The 9,038-nt window shown below is 47.9% G+C and overlaps 1 protein-coding gene across 1 annotated transcript; it reads right to left on the bottom strand.

Moving 5' to 3' along the window:
- Nucleotides 1-6,418: 6,418 nt before the first annotated feature.
- On the bottom strand, nucleotides 6,419-8,281 carry N7506_001836 (ankyrin repeat domain-containing protein; the record flags this gene model as incomplete). The annotated part of the gene is made up of 1 exon (XM_056951132.1): nucleotides 6,419-8,281. One exon carries the CDS (start codon nucleotides 8,279-8,281, stop codon nucleotides 6,419-6,421), a length of 1,863 nt encoding a protein of 620 aa, XP_056817047.1.
- Nucleotides 8,282-9,038: the final 757 nt, after the last annotated feature.

Below are 9,038 nucleotides of genomic sequence, written 5' to 3'. Positions count from 1 at the left end.
AATTCAAGTTAAGTATACATGGAGGAGTGTTAGGGTGCCGAATGCCTGTAAAACCCACCATAAAGCAGCTCGATGGCTAGAAATGAAGTCAAGTTTATTATCCTGCTCCACCAGTAATATCTACTCTATGACCATGGTTTGGTGATAGGCTGAGAACACTGCTTTTTCGCGACCTTGAACCTTGGCTCTTTCAGAACCTCGAAAGGCTGCACCCCCTCAACCTACCGCCATCATAAAAGGAGACCTCAAGCGCCTAAAAGGTATCCCGGGGAAGGTCCTGGCAAGAATATTATGAAATTTCTCCTAGCAACTCACTAATCGATCCATTTCATGGATATGCAGCCCAATGTGTCCTTTGAAGAGTCTCTTATCTACCACGCTACTATGGGAGAATTTGATTGATCTCTGCAGGTCCAATGCGCTTCCATAAGATGCACTAATATAGTATAGACAGCTATCAATCCAGTCTGAAAACATCTGACTCAAGCTACTAGAAAGACAGCAGACCTAGGAGCTCTGGGTATTTCCAGAAGCTCTCTTGCTCCCGAAAGCCTGTGAATTTCTCTAGCCGCAAGGAAGCAACCTCTAAGAGCTTGTCAGAGATCGAGCATATATAGTAGCTTGGGTGTTTGGTCGCTGACCAAAGATTGTGCCTTTTTGGCCAGATGACGTAGTGGTGAAACCCAAGCATCCATGAACCATCACAAAACCTATAGTGTATGCACCTAGCTTGATCCGCTTCCCAGGAACGTAAACAGTCCCTGGATCTTTTGCGGCACTTCATACCCCGCATAATCAGTTTGACTTTGCGTCTGACCTTCGAGTTGATATAAGGTAGCAAAGGATTCTCTTCCATCTCTCAGCTTTCCATCCAAGTCACCCACCAGGCCAATCCGACACGGAACAAATCGTACTTCCGCTCCACTTCAATCCAATACTCCAATGTGGGTGGCTTGATGTAGCAAGCCGGTGGTGTTTGACAACCTGCTCTGCGTAAACAACCAGGAACATTGCTGGCCGTCAAGATTTCAAAAGCCGACCGGAGAATAATGTGAGCTGACCAGGGATCACATAGACCCAGGGAACCATACGTAACTTGTAGACTCTCCATTCCCACCTTCACAAAATCAGTCACGCCCCTGTTGACAGCTCTATCAGCCCCGGGAATACACGTCTTGGCCCTAGGAGCTCTCTTGCTCCCAGAGGCTTTAGTGAAGTTTCTGGGGACAAAGAACCAACTTCTGGGAGCCACGCAGCCCCCAGGAAATCCGACGTAGCTTCTGGGGTCTTGTACTTTCACCTTGGGGAACCAAAGTCATGTTCCTGTTGACAGGTTAACCAACTCCTGGGACCTCAAGTGCGGTTCCTTGGGCTATAGCTGGCCTGTCCAGGAGTCGTTGAATGACGCAGATTTGTGCGCAGGTCAGGTGAAGGGTGTCTTGTGAGGGCTTTCCGCGACCCCAGAAGGCAAAATATTGACTCTAGGATCCAGAAGTAGGCTCCCAGGAGCGTGACAGCTCCCAGATCCAGCCAATGTATTCCCAAGACCAGATCGTATTCAATCAGGATCGTATAGTGGAGATCCCAGCGGTAACTTAGAACTCGGTATCCTGGAAATAGGAATTGGCCCCAGGAGCTAAAGAGGAGTTCCCAAAGAATAAACAGCTCCTAGAGTTGCTTTTGGCGTTTCTAGAATCAATTTGGTAGGTCCCAGAGTCAGATTAACAATGGTTGTTGATTAATATAGATGAGCTAGTTTTATTACGTTACGTCGTGAGGCGGTACGGATAGAGTTGTCGAGACTCACTCGCCAGCCGACCCGCGAGCTGTTTTTCTGCCAATACGGTCCGTCTTCCCGATCAGGCTCAGCTGAACTCGCTGTCGGCTTTACTTTGGCCGCCGCCGTTAGGTATCTGCGCTTTTGATCTACTGGCACTCGGCTTCCAGCTACAACATCTAGACTGAAGCAAACTCCCAATGGGATTTCTAGGCTCATTTGCATTTCGTACTTGCAAATCTGAATCAGTCGCGTAGTGCTTGGAGTCAACGATCAGGATTTCATTCATTCGGTTGCTAAGCTTGCCCCAAAACTTCATATCTCTGTTGCTGGTGCGAATGCCGCGGTCTGGTCGCGTGATGTCACGTGCGTCAGAAAGAACGCACACGTCTGAACATCAATGAAAGCACGATCGTATCCCACGACACTGCACTCTGCATTGCGGCCCGTGGTGGTGACTTGGAGATGGTCCAGGCACTCTTGTCCCATCACCAAATTGATGTCAACCTTCGGAATGAATATTTCGAGGATCCGTTGATGTTGGCAGTCAAGGGTGGTCATATCTCGATTGTTAATGCTCTTTTGGCAAACACCAGACTCCAATGCTTCAGTTTGAAGAGATCTCTTGAGCTAGCAAGAGACAATTGCATCCAGAGGGCTATCCAGAACAGAACAGAAGCCGACAACTCTCATCAAACATTGTTGAGGCGGTCTCCGAGGATGAATTTTGGTGGTCTGGACAGTTAGGAACATCTACATATGTTGTGATGCAACACCAGAAGGCTGTTCTCAGCATCGCTTGCCATGAACTCTCGGAATTAACTATCTGCATCCCTCCGTTGAACAGGTTTATTCACAGTAATGCCACGTTCAGCTTCACCGAAGCCTAAGGATTCGTAGTTGAAAGTCCGATGGCGTGAATTTACTATCCCAATCAAACACGTACTGATACCAGTAGTTGACAACAGGAATAGGTAGAAAAGATTTATGCGTCCATTTATTTTCCCCAAGAAGTACACAATGGGAGGCGTCGCAAGGATTTCCAAGATTTGATCTAAGAGCAAATGCGGGAAGACCTGATTTGACTGAAACTTATATATCTGATCATATGCTACGTTGAAAGGGGAGCTTGGAAGCACAGTCAACCTCGTCCCAAAGATTCCATTCGTATCTGTCTAACACCCTGCCATTAAACTGCGTGTTTGGCTCGAAGTTATACATTTTATTCCACAAAACAAATGAGATATGGGCATCCGACTTCAATTCCATCGCTGTATCATGCTCTAGAAATTTGATCGTGTGGGGCTCTCCCGAAGCGTCGATGTAGGGGAGGGTAGAGGCGGGCCGTAGGTGTTGATAAAGAGCATCCCAATCGATTTCAAAGAAAGAATCTTCCACGGTACACACGTGTTCCGACCATAGAATCTCCATTAGAGAATATCAATGTCTCGAGTATACGCCGGTGGCCTTTTATCATATCACCGGCATGCTTTTATTGGGGTCTCTGTACATGTATAGTTCAATCAGACGCTTTTTCTCCTGTATGTATCCGTACCGGCTCACGACGTAGCAAAACTAGCCCATCTATATTAGTCAACAGTCATTGTAAATCTGACTCTGGGAACTATTGCATTGATACTAGAAACGCCAAAAGCAATCCTAGGAGCTGTTTGTTCTCTGGGAACCTGTCTTAGCTCCTGGGGCCATTTCCTGTTTCCAGGAATTTGAGTTCTACCCCTGGGATCTCTACGATACGATCCTGATGAAATATGAACTGGGTTTGGAACAAGTTGGCTGGATCTGGAAGTTGTTGCGCTCCTGGGGCCCTGCTTCAGGATCCCAGAGTCAGTATTTTGCCTTCTGAGGTCGCCAAAAGCCCTCACAGAAAACCTTCACCAGACCTGCGCATAAATCTGCGTGATTCGTTACCCCCGGAAAGACTTAGCCATAGCCCCAGGAGCCGCACTTGAGGTTCCAGGAGGTGAAAGTACTAGGCCCCAGAAGCTACGTCGGGTTTCCTGGGGGCTACATGGCTCCTAGAAGCTGCTTTCTTGCCCCAAAAACAGCACTAAAGCCCCTGGGAGCAAGAGAGCTCCTAGGGCCAAGATATGCATCCCCAGGGCCGATAGAACTGTCAACAGGCGTGTGACTGATTTTGTGAGGATGGGAATGGAGATTCTGCAAGCTACGTACGATTATCTGGGGCTTTGTGATCCTTGGGCAGCTCATTTCTCCGGTCGGCTTTTGAAATCTTGGCGGCCACCAAGGTTGAGGGTTATTTACGCACAGCAGGTCGTCAACCATCACCTGCTTGCTACATCAAGCCACCCAGCATACTGCTCCAATATTGGCCACGATTGGTTGGCTAGCCAGATCAAGCGATGAACATGCTTTGGTTTCAATCAAGAGATTCAATTGGTAAATTATCTCACCAACTCTGCAGTAGACTCCATTCCTTTACCAGTTGACTAGTTCCTCACCCCTACTTTAGGAGGTCGATGGAACCCTCTGTGACTGTTTCATAGGTCCGTGTGCGCACTCTGCTAGTGTCCGCGTAAGGCGCACATGGCAAAAGGCACGAGAGACATAATGACCGATAAAACTCCGAAAGCCGCCTGGCCAACGGCTCCATAATACATAATCTTGTAGTACGGAAAATAACCCTCACTGTCAAATAACCCGAATGATGCCTGAGCACTATGAACATGGCAAAATAGCCCTCCAAGGCGAGAACGATCAAGCCGGCGACGAGCTGAGTGCAGACGTAGTAAAGTCGCTACTTGCGGTCTTCTCGCAGGCATCTTGGCTGGATTGCAAGGGCGATCCCGAAGATGGAAAGCAGGGAATTGAATGGCGGTAACTGCACGTACCCACTTCGGGTGGGGCCTTATAGATATCTGTGTGATCATGGTCGAACTATCTGTCTTGTTCGCTGCTGCGAGCATCCGATCTGCAGGATCGCATGGTTTCCAATTCCCTTTTGAAGCTCTTGACTTCCGTTCCGAGGGCTTGGAAATGCACATCCTGGCCCTAGGAGCTCTCTTGCTCCCAGGGGCTTTGGTGCGGTTTCTGGGGGCCATGTGGCCCCCAGGAAATCCGACGTAGCTTCTGGGATCTAGTACTTTCACCTCGGGGAACCAAAGTCATGTTCCTGTTTACAGATTTACCAACTCCTGGAACCTCAAGTGCGGTTCCTGGGGCTATAGCTTTGCCTTTTTGGGAGTAGCAAATTACGCAGGTTTGTGCGCAGGTCCGGTGAAGGTGTCTTGTGAGGGCTTTCCGCGAGCTCAGAAGGCAGAATATTGATTCTAGGGTCCAGAAGTAGGGTTCTAGGAGCGCGACAGCTCCCAGATCTAGCCAATGTGTTCCCAAAACCAGTTCGGATTCAATCAGGATCATATAGTGGAGATCCCAGGGGTAGAACTCGGTATCCTGGAAACGGAAAATGGCCCCAGGAGCTAAAGACAGGTTCCCAGAGAGCGAACAGCTCCTAGGGTTGCTTTTGGCGTTTCCAGGATCAATGTAATAGTTCCCAGAGTCAGTTTACTGGGTCCGGGAGCCGTTGCACTACTAAGGTAGCATCTTTGAACCCTAGAGTCAATCAATATTCTGCCTCCCAAGGTAGGTTGTTAACTTACAAAAACTTTTCAACAAACCTACGCACAAATGTGAGAAATTCAACCACTCCCAGAAGGCTTAGCCATAGCCCCAGGAACCACACATGAGTTTCCATGAATTGATAAGACTGTCCAAAGTAACGTGACTTTGGTTCCCCGAGGTGGAGGTACAAGACCCCAGAAGCTACATCAGGTTTCCTGGGGCCCACATGGCTCCTGGAAGCTGCTTCTTTGCCCCCAGAAACCGCACTAAAGTCTCCAGGAGCAAGAGAGCCCCCAGGGTCAAGACGTATGTTCCCAGTGCGGATAAGTTTATCTCTCGGGACGAGACTGATTCCTTGGTAGTGACAATGGAAAGCCTTACAAGCCACGAACAAATTGCGTGTTGATAGTACCAGCTGCGTGTTGATAGTACCAGCGTCACACCATGGTCTAAAGTCTTTTAGTGCTTACATATGGTATGAATGACATGGAGGATTGGACCGTTAAGCATTCTAGATTATTCTCACGGTTACACTGGGAAACTAAATTTATTTCAGAGTACCGATTTCCATTTTTATCGAGCATGGGCACAGATTACCGTCAAAAGATCCTGCGGGCTACCTCGCTATCAGTGAATACCGTCTGACAACCACTCTACCTCTAGACTCTCACCGCGCGTGCAACAATCAGCAGAAGATTATATTCAAAGGCTGCACATTGAAGGGTGAATAAACACACAGGCAAACTACAATAGATAAGTAACACGATTAATGCGATAGAAATATTATCGACCGCATTTATAACTATATTCAGAGGAGATACGAGTAAACCATATAATTCGTCAGAGCCTCGAACTTCTTCACTATACATGGCATGGAATATATGTTGAGCTGTAGCTTAAAGTATGACATATTTCTGTTCATCGCATAGTCTGCCTTACGCAAGAGAATATGGTGCAAGTAGAGCCAATTTGAGAAGAGGTGTATGGTGCCGGACGCTGAAAGAATGAAACCCAACAAAGCAAGAACAGCCTGTGTATGGTTCAAGGCCAAGTGCAAAAGTTGCCTTGATCATTCAAGTGACCTTCAAGGTAGAGCGCAATTCTACAGTTGCAAGCTGCCCCAATCGCCCTTCTCACATCACTAGCACATTTTGCACGAGTGTCTCTGTAGAGACGCCTGACTACCTGTTCGTGTCCATTCCGAGCGGCTTTGCATAACGCCGTATCCCCAAATTTATCAGTAGCGGTAACATTCAGTCCACTTTCTTCCAGCAAGAGATTGATGATAGCCAAATGACCATGGTAAGCGGCCAGGGAAAGTGCTGTGTCTCCCATATAAGTTTTCAGATTGATGTCGGGTGGTGTTGTGTGTTCAAGGAGTAGCATTGTAATTTCCGGGTGGCCCATCTCAGAGGCAACACAGAGAGGCGAGCTGTTCCAAAACTGCTGATTGATGTCGATGGTATCACAGGAAAGCAATCGGCGTACAACTTCCAGATGACCTTTTTCGGCAGCACGAAATAGTGGAGGGGCCTGTTGCACATTCACTTGTATATCTTCTCTTGCGAGTAAGAGTTCCACCATGCGTATATCACCGTTGGAAGCAGCGTAGGTAAGAGGGGCCCATCCATGGTCATCACGAACATTGGGATCGAGATTTTCAGTGCCGAGAAGGACACATGCGACTGGTACGTTGTTCGTTCTCGCTGCATGATGAAGAGCTGTCCTGCTAGTTTGACCGGCCAGGTTAACGTCCACATGATCTTCTGCTAGAATCTGTAGAGCTATAGCTGTGTGTTCTGCGTCGGCAGCCAAGCAGAGTGCTGTTTCTCCATTCAAATCTAGAGCATTGATATCCACAGCATCATAGGCTAAAAGAAGCTTTGTGATCGATTTGTTGCCATATTTTGCTGCGACGTGGAAAGCAGTCCGACCGTATATGTCTCTTGCGTTGGAGTCTAAGCCGCATTTGGCCAGCAGGCATTTGGCTACCGACGTGCATCCATACTCTGCTGCGATATGAAGAGCAGTGCAGGAGTGCCTGTCCGTTGCATCAACTGAGATCTCTTCATAGGCGAGCAATTGTTGGACTATCCCGCTATCGCTATTTTCTGTGGCTTGGTGCAATAGGGTCCGGCCATCTCTATTTCTAGAATTGGGATCTGCGCCATGGGCAATCAGTAGCGCGACGAAATCTTGAAGGCTTGCCCGTACCGCCTGGCAGAGCAGACGGTTTCTGGTAGTGACATTCTCCAGTAGGGCCATTCGTAAATTTCGATCCGAATGGAGAAGTAACAGTCGAGTAATTCTCGGGGCTTTCTTGGCAACAGCAAGCCTGAATGGTGTAAATTGTTTGTAATCTGGCGTTCGTATATCACTGCCCCTTTCCAGAAGGACTTGCACCAGGTTCTCATCGCAGCGAGCGATGGCGTACCAAATAGCAGACCGTTTCTTGGCATCCCTTATATTCAGACTTGGATCAAAATCGAGTAAAAGTGATGTAGTAGACAGCAAATTCTTTTCAATGGCGTATATCAGTGGAGTCTGCCTGCGGTGGTCTTGCCAATTGATACTTGCTCTCTGTTCAAACAGAAGCGTGCGAATCATTGTTTCGTTCTTAGCGAGAATTGCATAAAAGATCGGTGTGCGATATTTATCGTCTGCGGTATTGGCATCCGCTTGATAGCCGTGCAACATCATTTCCACAAATTCCGACTTGCCCTGGAGAACACCCCAGAACAAGGCAGAGCTGCGTTGGCGTCGGACGTTGAACTTGAACAAATAGTCGAGCAAAAGAGCATTTGTGGCTCGATTGAGGCAAGCCAGCATAAGCAAATCTCTCGCTTGATCTAGCTTGTGTGCTATACAAAGAATAATCTCAGGAGGGAGATCGAGGAGAAGCATCTATAGGTCACGTTAATATCAACTCACGTCTCAAGTCGTGTAGTATCAGGGGCCAGGTATATTCACATTGGGGTAATGGGCTAAAAGGAGCGGGAGTACGATTTGTTCTGTGTGGAGTTGGTCTGGTGGGTGACTTGAACGGAAGACCGAGAGACGGAAGATAGGTCTTTACTGTCTTATATATATTCGGATCCCAGACGCAGGATGATTTTGGATCCCGCGTGGCTTGAAGTATCGGGAAAAATCAAGGAATGGCTCAGGTTCCTGGGAAGCGGGAATTGTTTACCCGACCCTTACTATGTGAATCATTTCACAGATCAAGCTAGGTGGTGGTCTCAATGAAAATCAAATGACCCCTAGTCACCGAAAGATGGTAAGGGCTTAGACTCCCCTGTATGGGTGCCTGGCTCCTAGGCTCAAGCACGAGCTCCTATAGGTCCCTTCTTTGCGGTTCAAAAGTGCCACAGGCTTTCGGGAGAAAGACAGCTCCTAGGGCTAAGATGAGTGCTCTTAGCACTGATGGAGCCGTTAACAGGAACGTGACCGGTTTCTTGATAGTGATGGTGGAAAGGTAAGTATGATCTCCCCGGGCTACGCTATTTCGTGGATCACTGTTGTGATTACTTTGAAAACACCAAGTTTGATGGAATTTGACCTAGCAAAAAATCGATCCCCGGTCCCGGAAAATGACTACGGTCTGTTGTGGGTGATCAAGTAGATCAGCTTCTAGATCTCCAGGAACCCCTAGGTCTGCTGT

This window comes from Penicillium brevicompactum (genome assembly GCF_028827555.1).
Source record: "Penicillium brevicompactum strain IBT 35665 chromosome Unknown utg000001l_segment0_segment0, whole genome shotgun sequence".
Lineage (NCBI taxonomy): Eukaryota > Fungi > Ascomycota > Eurotiomycetes > Eurotiales > Aspergillaceae > Penicillium > Penicillium brevicompactum.
The sequence above is the reverse complement of the archived record's forward strand: the minus strand, read 5'-3'. Positions and strand labels throughout refer to the sequence as shown.